Source organism: Equus asinus, chromosome 4 (genome assembly GCF_041296235.1).
Source record: "Equus asinus isolate D_3611 breed Donkey chromosome 4, EquAss-T2T_v2, whole genome shotgun sequence".
Lineage (NCBI taxonomy): Eukaryota > Metazoa > Chordata > Mammalia > Perissodactyla > Equidae > Equus > Equus asinus.
In genome coordinates this window covers 141,180,505-141,199,479 of record NC_091793.1, presented here as the reverse complement: position 1 = coordinate 141,199,479, position 18,975 = coordinate 141,180,505, and the positions used below count along the sequence as shown (strand labels likewise).

The window sequence follows — 18,975 nt, the reverse complement described above, 5'->3', positions numbered from 1 at the left end:
AGGCAGTTCCTCCAAGATCTTGGGGTGGAGGAGGCATTTTGCTCTTTGATCTCTGAGTCAGCCTGCTTAAGAGGGGAAGAAATACCAGCCAGATCTACCCTTTGGTGCCCTGGAGGGTTGCTGTTGGCTGGAAGGCCACGTGCCTCTCGTGTGCCTTTTCATAAGCAGGAGAAACGACAATAGGGGTTTGATTAGTCTCTGTAGTCAACAAATTTCACTCATGAAGGACCTTCTTGTTTAAGGTCATCTGACTGCTGTATAGTCATAAATACCCCCTGGGGGTATATTACCGTTAGAATTATTTGATTCTGCATTTCTAGATGCTGAGTTTATCTATTACTTTTTACTTTACTATTCCTATGTGGAGCTCAGTGCGTATAAATTAATAAATATAAGTTAATCATGACTAAGTGTCTTGCTGATGTATTGAATTTAAATAAAAACCTCAATGGTGAGGGACCTAGTCTAATTCTAGGCATCATGTACTTCCTAGAATTTGAACGAATAGTGATGCCAGTTTTGTTCAGGAGGGGTGCAGTTACATTTCATACCATGAAGATATGGTTTGTTTTCTTCACTTTTTTCCTCCTGAAAGAACATGAAGGGTAAAGATGGATGCTTAGATGTACGTTGCCGGAGATCCAGCCCAGAACAGGCAGGTGGTGAAGGCAGAGAAGTCTGGCACGTGGACTTACTGAGCGTTTATTTCAGATGAAGTTCTGTGTCGAGAGTACTCTTGCCCTGTAAGTTCCCTGGACATAGAAAGGGAAGGAAGAGGTGTGGCCGCTGCCAAGACCTCCCCTCACCTCTCGTGTCTCGGAGCCCGGGCCCCACTTTGGGATGGGCAGATTCCGCTGGCTTTGTTGCTTTCTCACAGGCCCTGACCGCACGGGCCTGACCAGGTAACTTCCAGATTAGTTTTCTAGAGACTGCCGTTACCCATTGCCACGAACTTAGCATCACCTTCATTTATCTGTAGAAGCTTATCATCTCACACTTCTGTGTGTCAGTGTTCCAACTCGGGTCTTGCTGGGCTAAGGGCAGGGCAGGGCTGCGTTCTTTTCTGAGGCTCTGCGGGGAACCCATTTCCTTGTCTTTTCCAGCTTCCAGCTTTGCCCACATGTCTTGGCTCCTGACCCCATTCCTCTATATCAGAGCTGTTGAGCCCTTGTCATGCTGCCATCTCTCTGGTCTTCTCTTTCAGTTCCCTCTTCCTTTTTATTTTTTTTGAGGAAGATTACCCCTGAGCTAACATCTGCCACCAATCCTCTTTTTGCTGAAGAAGATTGGCCCTGAGCTGACATCTGTGCCCATCTTCCTCTATTTTACACGTGGGACACCACCACAGCATGGTTTGATAAGTGGTGCATACGTCCACGCCCAGGATCCAAACTGGTGGACGCCAGGCCCCTGAAGCAGAGCGTGCGAGCTTAACCGCTACACCACCAGGCCGGCCCCTCCCTCTTCCATTTTTAAAGACCCTTTTGATGACATTGGGCCTACCCACACAATCCAGGATGGTCTCCCTATGTTAAGATCAGCCATGTAGCAAATTAATTCAGTCCACAACCTCAGTTCTCCTTTGCTTTGTAACTCAGCACGTTCACAGGTTCTGGCAATTAGCTGTAGACCTTTTGGGGGTCCACCCCTTATTCTGCCTGCTGCAGACTCCTTAAACTGGCTGCCCAGCTCCCCCTCTTCTCAGCCTGAGAGCAGGTGTGGCTGAGCCCTGGGCTCTGACTCGGGCTGGGTTCAGACCCTGGCCTGGCCTCTTTGACGAATGTCTCATCTGGTGGTGGGAACAAGGATGGCACCTCTGTGTAGAGTTCTCGTCGGCTGTTAACTTTAGAAAGGAAGTACCTACAAAAAGAACTTCCCAACGCAGGTCTCCTTTCTCTAGGCTGTTGGGTTGGAGGAAGGAAGGAAGGAGGGGCAGAGGCAGGGCGGAGGGCAGGGCAGGGCCGGGCCATGCAAGTCAAGTGCTGACTCCTTGCCGCTGGACCGCTTTCTCTGCTGCCAGTGACATCAAGGAGTTGCTTTTAAAGAAAATGTGTCACTGTTTCCTGGTAAATCCAATCCCCTTTAGATGGAACTCAACAGGATTATGCAAGTGTCTTGCTCATACCAAACCAGGGCCTGAGAGAAGTGGGTGTAATCAGGATTATTGCTGTTCGCTCTGATCGGATGAGGTGTCTCCCGTGCTTCTCTCATTCTTACTGTTCTTCATTTTACTTTTGTTCTGTTTGCTTGATTTCCTTGGGGATCGATCCTGTGCGTGTACCTATTTACGAAGTGAACACAAAGTGGTGGCGACTGTTGGGGTCGGGGGTAGGGTGGGCTTTTTTGTTTGTTTGTGTGAAGAATGGACAAACACGGGGAAATCCTGCGCTGAGCAGGAAGCCTGGCCACCCTGAACGGGGCTGCTTGCTCACATCCTGACAAGAGTTTTGGATTGTGCAGGTGTCTCAGGCCACAGGGGAGCCTGGGAACATTCTCACAGTGGGAGAGTGGCCGGTTTTAACAGAAGGATCCAGAGGGACAGCAGACACCCAGAGCTAAGAGAGACAGCCGTCTTAGATTGTAGGCTGCCGGGACACGGAAATGGTCACTCTCGGTTATGAGATACGGAGCCTGACTCAGACTAGTGTCAGCTTCAAAGGAGGTTTATCAGCCCAGGTAACTAAGAACAGAATTAGAGTTGTCTTTAGACTTGGCTGGATCCAGGTTCTCAGATGCTATCACCAGGACTCTTTCTCTCTTTCTGCCTCCTTTTTCTCTGTTGACTTCATTCTCAAGCAGACTTTCCCGCGTGGACACCCACAGCTGCCGGCTTCAATCTCTGTAACGTAGCAGCCCCAGTGGAAAGTGAGCATTTCTCTTCCAGTAGTTTCAGCGAATATCCCGGGGCTGGCTCTCAGTGACTTTTGTGGGTCATGTGACTGTCACTTAGAAGATCACTGTGGCCGTGGCATCAGCCTTAGGGGGAGGGTCAGCCCCATACATCTGAGAATGCGGAAGAGTTGCCACCCAAGGGAGAGTCAGGTGGGGTGTCAGAAGAAAGGGGGGAGTGAACACAACCACTACATTCACTCGGAGGCTGCGGACCTTAGCCACCAGGAAACAACTGGAAAGAGTGGGCTCTCAGGGCTGCCTGCATTAGCTGTGCGCCCTGGCCTGGCTTTCTTACCACACACAAAAGGGGTGTGAAGACTCGCCGTGGAAGGTTGCTGAGGGCGTTCCTGGGTGACACTGGGGAAACACTTGGCCTGTGCCTGCATAGGTACCATACTGGATAGATGTGGGCTCCTCCTCCATCCTTTCTTGTGACTTGAGTGCCCGTGTAGACCTGTGGGTGTCACAGGTGCATTTCTGAGATCTCATGGTAAAGCTCCAGACTGAAATCTGGGTGTTCACACGTTCAAGTTCCACCCTCTGATGACACAGGATAATGGATCTTCGCTACACTTAGGGAACACAGTGCGATGTACGTTGTTTCCACAGCACTTTGACGTTCGTTTCTTCCTTAATAGTGACACTTCTGATAGCAATAGTTAATACCCATTGAGGTCTCACTGGGCGCCAAGCAGTGGTCTAAGCACTCGACGTAGATCATCCCATTTAATCCTCACAACCAGCCTTTGAGGTCAGAGCTGTCATGATCCCCATTTTACTGACGCACACCTCAGGCACAGAGAGGTTAACATGCCCAGGGCCACACAGCTGTCGGAAGAGCTGGCATTTGTACCCAAGCAGTCTGACCCTGAAGTCGCCTTCCCAGCATACTGCCTTGTTTCTTGCACAAATGTATGGGTGATGCATGTGGGGTTCTCTGCTGGACCTCTCTAACATCCGTGTTGTTGCTTATATCCCCAGGTGTTTTTCCAGGTCTGACCATCTTGCGCTCCACATGAAGAGACATATCTAAAACCCTCGAGGCCAGAGTCGCCATGGCGTCAGCCGTTGTCTGAGGGAAACGCCGTGAGGCAGGGGCTGGACTTCAGGCGGGGACCGTTGCCTCGCAGAAGAAAGTTCTCACTTATCCACCTCTGTGTGCACACGCAGACACACGCAGACACACACGCACCCACGCATCGACCCACACGCGCACACACTGTCATGCACTCAGCTATATTTAAAATATATACGTCTGTTCTTTATGCCTTGCCCTCGCCAGATGGTAGAAGACCAGGAGGCAGGAAACCGGGTGAACTCAGCGAGGCAGACTGGCTGCTTGCTTTAGCACCATTGGAATTTCTTCCCGCCGTTGCCGATGGAAATCGGAGAAAGCGGATGCGAGGGCTCTGCAGGTGGACGGCAGTAAGAGGGGCTGATTCCCCTTCTCAGTGCAACTTGATAGGAGAATACAACGTCTTACAGTTGCATATGTGTAGCACTAATGTTTCCTTTAAGTAGTTGGGGGAAAAATGACCTAGAAAACCAAATTGCAGTTTGGTAGCCAAAATTAACTCTTGGTTCATTTGTCCTTTGTGTGTGAAAAGTCCTGCTATTCCGTGCGTCCGACTTCCTCACAGAACTGTCGATGGGTTTTGGTCCTTCTTAGTACTGTTGAGATCTTTCCAGGCGATACCAACGGCCTTAGCGGCGGCAGACTCTGGAAAAACACCTTACACCTTTCTGGCCTGCATTTCTCTAGACTTCACTCTCAAGGAGGAGTTTTCTTTTCTTACTTTTTGACTCTTGCACACCATATGCACTAGGGATTCCGGAAACTTCTAGCATGACTGCAAAGTGGCCAAGAGAATAAAGTCCTTGATGATAAATCACAGTATATCCCTTGAGCCTCACCTTATTGCCAGTGCTAGATTTTTTCTTTTTAATCTCTCTGTTTTTGCTAACGAAACTTGAAAAGCTTATTTCGAAGCTTAAATGTTTTATCTTTTCTCCATGGACTAAACCTCTCCAGGACTCTCTCAGCACCTGGATGGCCAGCTCTCAAAGCAGCCAATCAGATGGGACATCACAGTTCTCTCATCCCCCCTGAGGCATCCTGACCTCAGCTGGTAGTGATCAACCCCGTGCTGTCTGTCGTTGCTACCCTATAACCAGTTTCAGCATAGATGTTGCTAGTCTCAAAGGGCAGCTGCATATTTAACCTAACTCTGGGTTATGACCTGACAAAAAGCCAAAAATATCACTCTTTCCAGGAGTGGAGAAAACTGAGCATGCCTCCCAGGTCTAGTGGCTTCAAAAGACATCATCCTATCTTCCTCTCTCATACCCACTGAGCTCATATTACCCTACTTGTTAAAACACACGGTTCAAAATGCCATTGTGGGAGCGAAGGGTGGACATTTAAGGAAAGGGTTGAGATGTTTCTCTTACTGTCTGTCTAAACGGAGAGACATATTTCTAATTTTTTTTGGCTAGGCCCACCATGACCTGTGACCCAGGGACCCAGGACCCACAGAGGCTCCCGTTTGCTCTGCAGGCTGGCTCCGGGGGGGTGTGCAGTCCGCTCTTCCCATCCCACATACACGTCCGACATCGGTCTCTGTGTACCACATTTTAGCTAGCTGGCACTGGCCTCAACTCCAAAGACTGCCTTTAGGACCATTAAATGGCCTATGCAAGCAAGCGGGGTGGTTATTAGGACAGATTGTATATTTTGTATATTCTGGGACCATCCCTTCAAGACACGTCTAAAAAACAAAAATGGCGCTTGGTCCACACACGTTGCTGCTCCTTCACACCAGCTGGCTCCCCTCCTGCCTCCTGTGGCTGTTTGACTCCTTGACTGTTAAAATGCCACCCCACACCTATTGGGATGCAAAACTGAAGTCTTTAAAAGGAAGTAATAATATAAGAAACACAAATACATTTATGACAGCAACCTTCAAGATCCTTGGCATTTGGTTTCTCAGCTTTCCGCAACCTTTGCTTTCACTGAGATGTTGAAACTGCTCGTCTGAGGGTGAAGGAGCCTCCTTATCACAATGCTGTAGCTGCCAGTTGGACTCCTGGGGCATTCTGAGGTCTGGCCCTCAAAGTTTTCTTTCTATTTTTCCTTTTTCAATTTAGACCAAAAAAAAAAAAACCATCAAAAAGAGAAAAACCACCCTAAAAACACACACACACACACACAAAATCTGCCTATTTGCCAGAGGCAATTATGTATATGTTAGTTGGAGGGTATTTTAAAAAAATCAGTTTTATTCCAAAGATTTAAAACTAGACATGACTTAGAAACAATTCCTGGAGCACTGCTTGCTGACAATCTCTAGTCCTCTACTGCATTTGAGTGCATTTTGTGGCCAGTCCATCAGCGCGCACCATGGGGTCATATTTGAATGTGTGGTGCATCCTTTCTGGATGAAGGATGTGTGAGGGACCTTGAACCTCAGCTGTATTAAACTGTAGCGCCTCCGTCAGTGCACTAGATGAAACTTGAGACGCCCCAGATTTTGTTGGTCGTTGACTTCCCTTTCTGGGGCAGCCTCCAGCACGAATGCGCGCACACCCGTGATGGCGTTAGCCGTGGCTGCCATGATTCACAAACGTGCTCTCCCTAGCTGGAGCCGCTCTTGCCTCTCGAAATGCTATTATTAAGGGTTTATAATACTTAATTTAATTTTTGAACTGACCAATGCAAGGCTCTATTAAAAAGAAAGTTTTTAAAAAAAAAAAAAAAGAATGCAAAAGAGTAATCGTTTCTTGTTTGCTCCCTGTTGCCATCTGTGGTCTTGAAAAGATCTCATTTGAATGTGGCGAAACAAAGGCCCTTTGGTCCTGATCAGTGTCTGAAATGCTCAGTAGTTCCTCTCTCTTTTGTCCCAGTGAGGTCCTTTGTAATCTGCCCCTGGCCTTTCTCAGAGCAGGGTGCGCTGAACCGCAGTTGGGGGGCTTGCTTGCTTCAGAGTCACTTGTCAACTGTGAGAATTGGCCTGAGAATTTGGTGGGTGCTAAGTGTATGGCTTTGAAACTATTCTTTTCCAGCTTGATGACACCTGTGAACGATGAGCAGTCCTATCCACGGGAGTCGGGGGAGCCCCAGTCATTTTGGAAACAGATTTGTGATAAAATATCCATCATCTCTCAAGTGGCAGAGATGGCTGGGAAGAGCCTGCTGCAGGAAACAGGCTTCCTAAGAAATAACCTGAAGGTATTTTGCTCCCAAGAGGACAGGTTATTTAAAACAGTGCTTTAATGGACATTTGAAGCACATTAAACTGCTTTCTCGTTTAAATTGTTACCTCCTAACATTCCAGGGGATCCCAAATTTGAGAGGAGACACCTGGCCTGGTGTTTCTTGTGCTTGTCCCCCAAGCACACCTAATGCGGGGCTCAGAGCTGTTGTAGAAAAAGAGTGTTTCTAAGCCATTGACAGTTTTCTTTATTTCAAGTTCTGCTTCTTCCCCCTGCCACATGGCTGTAAGTCAAAGATGTGGAAACCTGAAATTATAATGCTGCTCCCAGCAACTGGCCTCCTGCCCCACTCTTGGTTAATTGGCCCAGCTTAATGCCTGGTGGTGATGAGTGTTATATCCAGAAAAAGAGATGTTTGGATTCCGTGACGAAGCTGCATTTTATGAGAGTGTTGGAGACCCCAAGATCAACGTGATGCTGACCATTTCCTTCTCCTCTCTGTGTACTGTCCCTTGCAAAGCCCTTCAAAACCCCTCTCGTCGCTCCTGCACCTCTTGTGCCCTTCTTACATCTTTGATTGCCTGATTATAACAGGGTAAAAAGACAGCCAACCTCATGCACGATTACCAGACCTGATTCCTATTTTTAAAAAATCTTCTTTGAATCCAGAAGCCAGAGAAGATTTTTTAAAGGACTTTAGTTTGGGATAAGCTTCCAGATTAGCCATGTCTATTTGCATCAAAGGGGAAATAAATGGGACTTTCAGGGCAGCTTATCCAGAACATTCTGCCTTTTGCCCCTACTCCTGAATTCTATGGCAAATTCAAAGAAATGAAGTCAAATGGCAAGAACAACAAAACCTCCTGATTAGTTCTATTGGTTCAAAATGGTTTCCTCTGTGGAAGTCGTTTCATAAAATATAAACTACAGAGCGAAGTCTTTTGTCTTCTCTTTCACATGAGTTGGTTTTAGGAGAAGGAAGAAGGTAGGGAAAGTCAGAGAGATGCAACACACTTAACTACAAAAATCAGGTTCATTGTTTCTTCGTTTTAAATCTTACGAGGGCCAGCATTTCTGGTGGCAATTTTGCACCCAGATCTTTGCCAAAGTGAAAATTCATTGAGTAGAACCTGGTTGAAATGTGCTTGTGGAGGCTTTCCCCAGCATCTTCCAGAAGTGGCCACCTGCCAGGTGTGGGGTAGGGGCAAGAGGCAAGAGTTTGCATTCTGGGTCTGGGTTAAATTTCGGTAAACATGGTGATATCTCAGTTTGAAAACTGGAGGGGTCGGCCTGAGTACACATCAATGCCTCTTTGATGGCCTCCTTTCCTCCATGAGGATCTTTGGGAATACTTGAGTTGGAACAACAAAAATGTGTCAAAGGCAGCAAACAGTGCTTGTAGACGTGAGATCCCAGGACCAACTGCCTGAGGCTTCAGGTTCTCTCCTGCTCTTAACACTCTCTTCAGTCTCTTCTGTTGGTTCCTAATAGATCCCAGAAAAGGGAACAATAAAGCTGCAATTAACCTTCTTCTGTGCACCCTTCCAGTATAGTACTGTATCCCTCAGGAGTTCTGCATTTATGTATAAGTCCTCGAGAAAACAGGTTTCAGAAATGGAGAGAGAAATCCTAGGCTGTCACTTCACAAATATCCCGAACAAGAGACTTTTCAAACAGGGCTCCCTCTCGGTGGTCCTGAGGGAAGGCTGACGCATTCTTTGTTGGGGACTGTTTATACAATTTTTTTCAACTGTGAGCTTTGGAATCGTAAATTGCTTTGACTCCAGCTTCTGTCTACTGCCATAAAATGGACCCCACATCAGAATAATGAGGGTGGTATGTGTGCCCACACCTGGAGGGTGTGCATATGTACCTATGGTACCTTCGCAGAAGGAAAACAGGCTACTGACGTTTAAGAGGAGTAGCCACCAGTGCCTAATATCTTTTCGGGGGATGGATGCTTATAATGCCAGTATACTGAAACCACACTGGGAGTTCCACACAGAGGGGAGGGGCTGCGGGTGGGAGAGGGGACCTTTTAATCCTAGGCCTTTGGACCGGAGGCAGAATGCTTTCTGCCAGTCTCGGTCCAGAAAGGCTTTTGGGCTCATTGGCTGGTTCTCAACCTGTTTGGGTTTTTTTCCCAGCATGCATTTTCTACCTAAGCTCAGACTTAGTTTAATTTCCTTATCTTTCACTTCTGCTTCATTCCAGGGAGGAAAAGTACACCTGTTATGGCCAAGATCTCCTTGCTAACACAGAGGCAAAAATAAATGTTTCATGTTTTTGAAGCCTCCCCTTCCTTTTCACAAACCCTCCCAGAGCCCTCCCCTCTCGCCACCCCTCCCCACTCCCGCCACACGACTCCCCGGCCCCCACCACCTTTCTTCCAGATCTCTCTTCTCCTCTGAACAGTTGCTTGAGAAGTTTGTTTTGCACTGTCGTTTTCTTTTTGCCGGATGTGTCTGACAAGCGTGTTTGGAGAGACCGACTCGCAGCCCCGCCCCGGTCACATTCTCTCAGGCCTTCTCTGGTATTTATAATATATCACAGAAGTACCCAGTCTTAGAGCCCTCGGTTATGCCTTTTTTTGACATTTTATTTTTTTTAAGCTTTTTATATATATATATAAATATATTACTTTGTCAAGTTTTTTTGCTGTACAAAAGTCTTAAGATTTAAAACTATTATTTGTATTATATGATGGTGGTATGTTAATGTTACAAAATTATTAATGAAGAAAAAATTTATTTTTGTTACTGGTCTGTTTCATAATTCTTTTTTAAATTGGTATATTGTAAGATATCTATGCAAAAAATGTTATGTGACGCATTTTTATTTAAGAATGTAATATGTGTAATAAACAGTAGAATGTGTTTGGCCTTGGAATGCTTTACTGTATTTCTCGTTAGCTTTTTTCATCAGGAAAAAGAAAGCCTAAAAGAGACACAAATGGGTCCTTATAGACCTCACGAGAGTTTTCTTTCTCAGAGAAAAGGAAAGCGAAAGACTGTGTTAGATCATTTTTCTTTGTTTGGAGGGCAGGGGTGTGTGTGTGTGTGCGTGTGTGCTTTATGGTTTCACTGAGGCAGCTCAGTGCCCACATTGGAAGGAGCACTGAAGACAGTTTATTTCTTCGAGGGGAGGCAGGGAGCAAATGGTTGGAGGTTATGAAAACAATATTTTAGAACAAGGTGGATTGTGGGATGTTATTTGTTTGGGGGTTAGGAGAGGCTTATTGAAAGCAGTTTATTTGGTGAGAGCAGGGGAAAGTTGGTTCTGGGGTGGTGTTAAATAGGAGGGCATTTGGATGACTTGAAGCCTGTGGGGGAGGGCGGAAGGGCAAAGGTCAGAAGGCATCATTTAAGTGAGGGTGGGAGGTTGGTAACAAAGTGAGGAAGAGACAGCTAACCAGAGGCAGAGAAATTTGAGCGGCTACACGTGGTACACAGCACAAGAAGGAAGATGCACATGGGAAGAGTGAGATGACAGGCCTGGGGACGTGCTCAGAACTGAAGAGAACACTGACTCAGATCTTCTCTTCCACACGTGACTCCAGGAAAGAGCATCACAGTGAGGAGGAAGGGAGAGTCTCCACTGCGTCATGAGCCCCCAGAAAGTGGCATCGTTAGCTGGAAACCATAAACACGTTCGTCATTACACGGACACAATACTGGTCAAGCTTGCTTTTCATGCTTTGGACTTACAGTGACACATGACAGTGGTGAATCGCTTCTATCCCTCATCAAATGAATCTGACAAGAAACTTCTCGTTAAAGACGGTGGCTACAGGGACTGGACTTGCTGGATGGCGCAGTCCTGAGCAGGAAAGCAGGTGTGAGAGCGATTGGGTCCCCCCCTAGTAAGACTTAAGGTAAAGAGAACACTAGATGCTACAGGCCAGGGAGGTGTTTTCGAAAATTGTGAATGCCAGCTGCCACATCTCCCGAGCAGGCAAGGCTGGCTGACGAGAAACTACAGGATCCAGTGGGAAAAGCACTGGCCCAGAGTCCGCACACCTGCCTCCCAGCCCCTCGTCGCTCAGTGACTAGACGAGTAGTTTAATTCTTAGAACCAAGGTCGTTTGCCCAGAAATTTCTTTGCATGAGGAAGGATAAGATAACTTTGCAGTATTATTATTCTGTAATAATAAACCTGACTTGCAAAAGAATATCAATTTGGACGTTTTAGGTGGAGGACAGCTTGCACTGTGCTGAAGTGTTACGAGGAGAGGGTTAAGTCTCATCTATTTGGCATAAGGAAACGAGATGGTTTACATAAGTGAATATTCTAGACGACTGAAGCTTCCATATTTAGAGGCATAAACTTTCTTAGAATATGTCTAAAAATACATTACCCACTTCACAACCTTTTCGAGCATCCATTTTTGCAACATGATATAAATTCAGGGATGACTCCAGACTGTGGGGTTGCTTGGCTGTACACTGAATGACTCCACACTTCATCCTGGCTGACCCGACTTTGTCTGCTGTGCTAACCCTATTTGGAAGTTACAAGTTCTTTGAGTCGTCCTCTAGCAATATTCATCTCCTTGTTAACCAGAAGATCAGAGGAGCAAGCTTGATAACCTAGAAAGTGCAAAAATGACTACAATTTGAATTCAACAGGCAGTGGTGGGACAGTGTGCCCTGGGTGTCCCAGGGGAGTCCAGTTCATGAGCCCTGTGATAGCTGTGGTCTGAGGATTCATATCCATTTGGGAATTCTGGGCTCCCGGAAAGGAACTGCAGAAAAAGCAGAGCTCAGTGGAATTGATAAATAATTTAGTATTATCTAGCTAATCTCCCACTTATGGTTATAGGTTTAGAAGAGGAGATGGTTAAAGCTTTTAACTGAAACAAGATTTCGAGGCGACTGGTAGGCAATGGTTTTCTGGGTTATCCATGATGAGCAAATTCACGATTCTTTCTCCAACATTAAATATTTTATCTTAGCTATTAAAAATTATTGATATTGACTGGCTTGAACATAACCTATTACTTTTTCAAAAATTCTGCCTGATTCTAATATAGTTATACATACCACCGTACTACCTTAAAATGTTGAAATGACAGCAAAGACATTACAAGAGAATGGGAGGATGTGATTTACGTTTGTATGGAATTTTCTGCTTCTCATATACTGCATTTGAGCTGTTCCACAAGACTGCATAGTAATGGAGTAGGTATCGTTCTCCACCATGACTCTTTGCCCTGCCAGATGGAGAAACGGGTTCAAAGAGGACACGTGACTTTGGCAAGGCCCAGGGACACAGTAAGTGGCAAAGCTGCACATAGGTCCCCAGACACTCAATCCGGAAATGACTTTCCTCTATAGCTCACTGCTTCTGGGTAACCAAGAGTTAAATGGATGCTTATGTGTGTCTGGCCTTGACATCACCATTGGCAACACTGACTTAATTTCCCCATTTTCTCCCCATTAGTCACAGAAGGTGACCTATAATGTAGATAAGTCATTGCATGCTAGAACTAGAAGGTATCTTGCAGATCTCCTTCAACGCCACCATGGCATGTAAGTAAACTGAGGCTCACTGAGGTTGTAACTTGCCCAAGGTGACAGAGCACATCCTTTGCAGGACAGGAGTCAGCCCAGGGTTCTTGATATGCATAACGCTCTACTGGTCTTTGTGGTGTTTCTTAAACTTTCGTCAGGTGAGTTCAACCTTCAAGATTATTCCAGTATCCTTGCACTATTACTTCCTTAATATTTTTCTTTAAATTGACCCACTTCTTAAAAGTTTAAATACCTGTTTTAGTTTTATCCTAAGCAAACATATTCTGGAAACCACTGATTTGACTGTTTTCCCTTTAAATACAAATGGAAATAAATATATAACTCAAAATAGAAATGCTCGTCTTTGTGTTGCATTAAGAGACTGGGTTACCACTGAAGGTGCTGGAGAGGCCAGTTCTGTGCTGTTCTGTGAAAGCTGTTCTGTACCGTTTCTCTTTAGCTAATTATTTAGTGCATATGATGCTCCTTGGAGCACATTTCAAATTGAATCTAAAGCTAAGTGCATGTGAAAATTTAATAAAGACTGATTTGATGACTGGGAAGTTACTTAAGGACCCAGAGGTCCCCCAGGAGGAAGAAGGCCATGTGGCCGTGAATGAAGCAGTGCATTGTCCACCCTGCCTTCGCATCCTTGGAACAGTGTCTTGCAGGATCTTCCCTCAGGGAGAGGCACTCTCAGCAGATGGGCTCGTGGCCAGGTCATGCCATTATTCTGGGAATGGAGCTTGGGCCTTAGGCATTGACTGCTTCAAGGAAGTCACTCTTTCCTTGTGCCCCCCCCCACCCCCAGTCAACAGTCAATGTCTAGAAACAAATGCATGCTATGAAATACATGCATGCTTCAAAAACTGTGCTCACCTTCATGGCACATCTCCTGGCATCCCTAGGCCACTGCCTATGCAGGCACACAGACACGCAGCTCAGCTCCCCAAATTTTTTGGGGGACCAGCTTCCAGGCTCCTGATAGTCTACTACTAAATGTTAATTTTTTGTCTAAAAGCTTCTCTATTTTTTTTTTTGAGGAAGATTAGCCCTGAGCTAACATCTGCTGCCAATCCTCCTCTTTTTTTTTTTTTTTTTTTTTTTTACCAAGGAAGACTGGCCCAGAGCTAACATCCATGCCCATCTTCCTCTACTTTATATGTGGGATGCCTACTGCAGCAGGGCTAGCCAAGCAGTGCCATGTCTGCACCCAGGATCTTAACCAGTGAACCCTGGGCCACCTAAGCAGAACGTACACACTTAACCGCTGTGCCACCAGGCCGGCCCCAAAGCTTCCCTATTTTTGAAGTACAACTAACCAGGAAGAGGTAACTCTTTATGTTTTATCCACCGTGTGTTCCTTAATGTGAGTGAGTTTATCCCATCCTTTCACAAGAAAAGGCTTTAAGTGATGAGAGATATGGGGATTATGGATAGGAAAAAATATAGAAGCAGGTGGCCAACATTGGGACACAGGAGGTGAGGAGAGGTAAGCCGTCAGGCAGGCATGTCGCCGAGGAGCCCCAGGATGGTCAGTGACGTCATAAAGGGACTGACGCAATATCTTGTTGCAGTTTCCTACGTGATCAAAAAGAGAATCTACAGGAGTCTGGGTCTGCAGGCTTATCACAGGGACCAGCCACCAACGAATGGGTGGGCTCCAGTTAGATAATCGTGGCCATGACAGGTCCCTGGTTGCTGGGCTTGATTCTGTTCCTTGAAGCAAGAGCTTCCAGGGTCCTGGTCTTGTGAGCAGAAAGTTAAGGTTCCTGAAGATGGGAATGTGCTTGAGTCACTTGGGGAATATTTAAAGGGTCATAGCTGGTGAACTCCAAAGAACATCAGAGCCTAAGCAGTGACGACATACTTCCTGCAGCTACACAACACACTATGTTCTTGGGGTTAAGTTTGCAGACTGTTCTGACAAGTACAGGAGGTGGGATTATGGGGTTGCTAGGCAAGGAACCCAGGCTGTAAGGAATAAAGCCCCTGATCTTACTTACGTGCAGCGGCGAACTCATGGGACCAAGACTGAAAGGTTTGCACTTGAAACCTTAAATGGATTGACTCAAGCTTGTTACAAAATCGTTTTCCATCCCTGCTTAGAAATATTGAATTACACTCTAATGCACATGGTACATGATGACAACGTTAATGAATGGCCAAAATGTGAACCTTGTCTTTGGTTCTGGGAACTTTTAACACCTGTCTGTTCCCAATCTTGACTTCTTTTTCATTTTTCTTCCCATTTGTTCTCTTTTCCTCTTTCTTCTCTGCCTCCTGGTATCTGCAAAAACCATGTGAGGAAGGGGCTCTGAAGCCCATGTTGGGCCCCCTCCGGGGCTGTCCCAGTGACCTGGCCTGTCTTTCCAGGCACTCCTTTCTCCTCCCCCACCTCCTCTGCCCCTTTACAGCTTCACGATTGCCCAGTTGGAGGCGTCCATTTGCAGCATAATTTAAAATGGTGCCACTAAGAGAACGGTTTTGCTTGTCTTCCTGGTTTCCTTAGGTACAGTGAGCAAGAGAGAGCTGCAGGCTGGCATGGAGGAACAACGCAGCCTCCTTCCTTGAACACCGTGCCAGGCCGCGCGTCACTCACCTGGGACACGCGCGTTTATAAGATGTGTCAGCCATATACATATCCATTGAATGTTTCTTAAAGAGACATGTCAGCAATAATAAAATAATAACTAGCTATTTGGTGAGTCCTGGTCAGCATTGTAAAATATCGAATGTAGATCTCTTTCCTTAGCTCGCAGTGCTATACATTATGATACAGGTGGGCTCTGATTTATGCAACGTAATTATTCCCCAGATGGAAACTGACGTCTGTTTACATGCATGCAGCAGCCTACTGTGTGAGCGTTTCTCAGGATGCCAGGCCAGGGGGTTCCCAGGCCGATGACCACTCGAAGCAGAATCATCGCGAGTTCTTTTTAAAAATGCAATTTTCTGAGTCTCCTCCCAGACCGGAATCAAGATTTTTAGGGGTAGGTCCTGGTCATCTGCATTTTAACAGGTTCTCTCAGGGTCATTTTCAGAACACCTCAGAGTCTGAAAAACACTCGCATAGAAACCAAAGCAACATTTTAAAATAACAAGTGTTCTCTAGTTTCTATTCTGTGAAAATATGAGTTTTCACAGGCACCTGCGATTTGCTCAGCGTGTGCTAGTCTCCTCGGCGGACTGCACTGGTTTGAGAGCTGCCACCCTGAGGGCTGCCCTGCACACTCACCACGGGGCGGCTTCCAGGGAGCTAGCTGGTCAGGTAAAGTCCAGGAACTGTCTCTTGACAGCTTGCTAACTCGGGCCTTCCCTCGGCCTTTGCTTAGAAACGACCCCTGGTGCTGACTTTGGGGACGTGAGTTTTGTTCTGTTGGTTTTATTCAATCCTCTTCTCTGGCCTTGGCGGCTCATGCCCTGGCTGAGATGATGTCTGGCAGAGGCCCTCCTGGAGCACAGGGACGTCAGCCCATTCCCGGGCCAGGAGGACGCATCTGCTCTAGGTAAGACCACAGTCAGCACCCTGCCCTCGGCTTCTAAGAGGCCAACGACCCCCTCTCTGTGTCAAGTCCTATTTGTTTTTAAGCCTTGGCCTCTTTCGTCACTGCCACCTGTACGCCTTTAAGTCCATCTTCTTGGCAGAAGCCACCTGGGACTGAGAACCTCGAGGACCCCAGTCTCTGCTGTCTGTCAGCAAAGCCCTGTGAACTAAGCCCCCAGTGCACATGCAGATCTGATCAACTAACCAGGGGAAGGAATCCACGTCACAGCTGGAGAATATGGGCTTTTCTGTATTCTGAGACAGTTATTCTAAAAATAGGCCTGTGGAAGATCTAGCAGGGAAAAATAGGAGCAAAAGAGGAATTTTCAAAATGACTCTGAGAGCTCTTCAGGGAAAATGTCAGATACGGTCTCCTGCCATCTCCTTCCTCTGACCCGCAGCCCCCTGGGGAAGAGGGGCTGGCTCAGCGGACAGGAAGGGAATTGTAAATCTGCGCTAATTTGGGAAGGGAGGGATGGAGCAGACCCTTGGCAATCAGCAGAGCGGCATCTTGCTTTCTGTCAACGTTGCCGGCTCTGCTGCTGAATGTGATCCTGCTGCCCCGGAGCCGAAGCGAGGTCACTGGGGCCTCCGGCGTGATCCCTGGTGTGCACCACTCCCCACCCTCGGGAGTCAAGTCCCCTGCTTCCAGCTGGAGGAAAGGTTGTCCGTGAATCTCTACATCCTCTTGACTCGTTATTATTACTTCGTGATCCCCAAGAAAGAGAGAAGAGTGACCGATTTCTCTTTCCTTAGCCCATGTTTGCAGGATGGGAGGTACAAAGGCCACTTAAGGTCTCGTCCACTCCTGAAAGTGCTGGTGGGGGAGGAAACGGGGAGATGCCACCACAGCGGGAACATGGACTGGACTGTCCTGCACTGACTAAGCTCCAGGAGGAAGGCCTGGCTCAGCCGCGCCGGGAAAAGGATGCAGAGTGTGTGTTTCCTCGTCCTGGAAAGGAGAGGGTAGAGAAAACGCTTTGGCTGAAAAGTGAGAGCACTAATTGATTGCTAATGACTACGCAGCCCCAAATGTCTGGAATTTGGTTTAGATTCAATGTAATTTCACATTTGCCAACCACTATTAAATCCCTTTGATGTGCTCCCCGTGCAGTGGCCATGAGCCGCTGATTGGCTCCGGGGTGGAAAACGAGTCTGGCTGGCACGGCGTCCATGGGGGTCTGGCAGGCGGCCACTGTCACCCGACTACCCTCAGCTCTGCTGGGCTCGCTCGGCCTGGCGCTCCCAACACCGGTCTTCTCTGGCCTCTTTTCTGCTCTGCAGGCTCCTGCTCTTGTTTCTCCTCCTTCTCAAGGTTGTAGTCCCTTTCCAGGACCAGTTCCCCTCCTCCTTTCAAAGCAAAACAGAGCCTTTGCTCTTTCTGGCTTCTCTAACTCGGAAGTCAACATCTCTTTACAAAGAACAAAAATTTACTACAATTCTATCAAAATAAAAAGATTAAGACAAAGATGCAGGGAGAGTTCATGGAAACCCTTTTGTGGGAAAATAGTCCCTGGGGAACGGGAGAGTGGCTGGGCTTCCCCCCTTGCCGCCCCCTCTCTTTCGTATTCCATTTCTGTTTGTTTTTGGCTGTTGCTCTGCCCTTCCTTCCACAAACAAGCTCCTTTGCTCCCTCAGGCGTTGTGTATGGTCCAGCATCCCTTCCCCCGGGCTGCACCCAAATCACTCCCTTAGTTCCAGCCTCTACAGGACCTGTCACCGCTGCCCACAGGAACTGACTTGAGTAGTCCCAAGGCCCCATTCTAATTCCCCAGGAGGAAGAATATAATTGGCCAGGCTCAGGTCTAGGCTCTTCCCCAGCTGAATCAGCTGGGGGGCGGGGCAGGGACAAGGTGCAGAGTGTGCATCCTTCCAGGGCGGAGAGTGGGCCGTGGGCAAGAGGAGGAGGTGGGCAGCCCGGTGTGCTCCCTCAGGGCACTGTCCAGGAGCCCACCTCTTCCGCTTGGGCCCAGCGTCTCAGAGCGTCCAGCATAGCCTTGCAAGAAGTTCTGTTGCTCATGTTCATAATTTGTCACATACGCCAACACTTGCGCTGACCGCTCGCTTCCCCAGAACCACCAGCTCCTCCTCATCCACATCTGTTACTTCTCCTTTCAAAAGATTTAGGAGGGAAAAAAAATCAGAAAACCTTTCAAGTCGGTTCCATGAGAACCAAGAGAAAAGCTGCGGCAATGGGAGAAAAAACACCTAATTCCACGACATTGGGGACAAATATGGGCTTCCTTCTTAACTCAAGTGTGAAGCAGCAGGGGGTATGGGCAGGAACGACAGCAGACGAGGAGTTAGGACTTGTTTCCTGGCTCTGACTGTGCCTCTGGTGAGCTGTGTGACCTGAGGTCAATCACTTAGCCTTTCTGGGCCTGACTTTTTTTTCCTGAAAAATAGAGAATAGATTAGTTGAATCATTGAGTCGTTTCTTATTCTTAAATTCTGTGATAATATAATTTCGAGAAATATTTGATACAAAAATTATAAAACAGCAAAAGAATTTGAATGATCTAAGAGAATTGTTCATCTCCCCATTCATTCTTTTTGTCCATTAAACAGAAATTTATTGAGAGTGTTTAACGTGCTGGCTAATCTCTGTTCTAGACTCTGGATGTGCAAAGGGCAGCAGAGAGCCGATCCCCCCACTCACAAATGCCACAATTTAGCTCATAAGGGAAAATCTCTGTCATCTATGTTGCAGTGTTTCTGAGGTAAACTTCCTTTTCGCTTAGTGCTGCCTTCTCCCCTAGAACTCTGCACACACTGAGGCCATGGGGCTTCCTTCTCTCTGCCTAACTGGGA

At 47.0% G+C, this 18,975-nt stretch overlaps 1 protein-coding gene across 2 annotated transcripts in view; it reads left to right on the top strand.

Annotated features, from left to right (window-relative positions):
* Positions 1-18,975, top strand: part of KLF7 (KLF transcription factor 7) — a 96,668-nt gene that overhangs the window by 75,802 nt on the left and 1,891 nt on the right. The window contains exon 4 of one of the 2 annotated variants that reach the window (XM_014836409.3): positions 3,874-6,652. The exons of the other annotated variant lie outside the window; for it this stretch is intronic. Coding sequence (XP_014691895.1) covers positions 3,874-3,925 — 52 coding nt within the window. The 3' untranslated portion in view covers positions 3,926-6,652. Of the gene's footprint in view, positions 1-3,873; positions 6,653-18,975 lie in introns of those variants that run through there. 2 annotated transcript variants of the gene reach the window in all.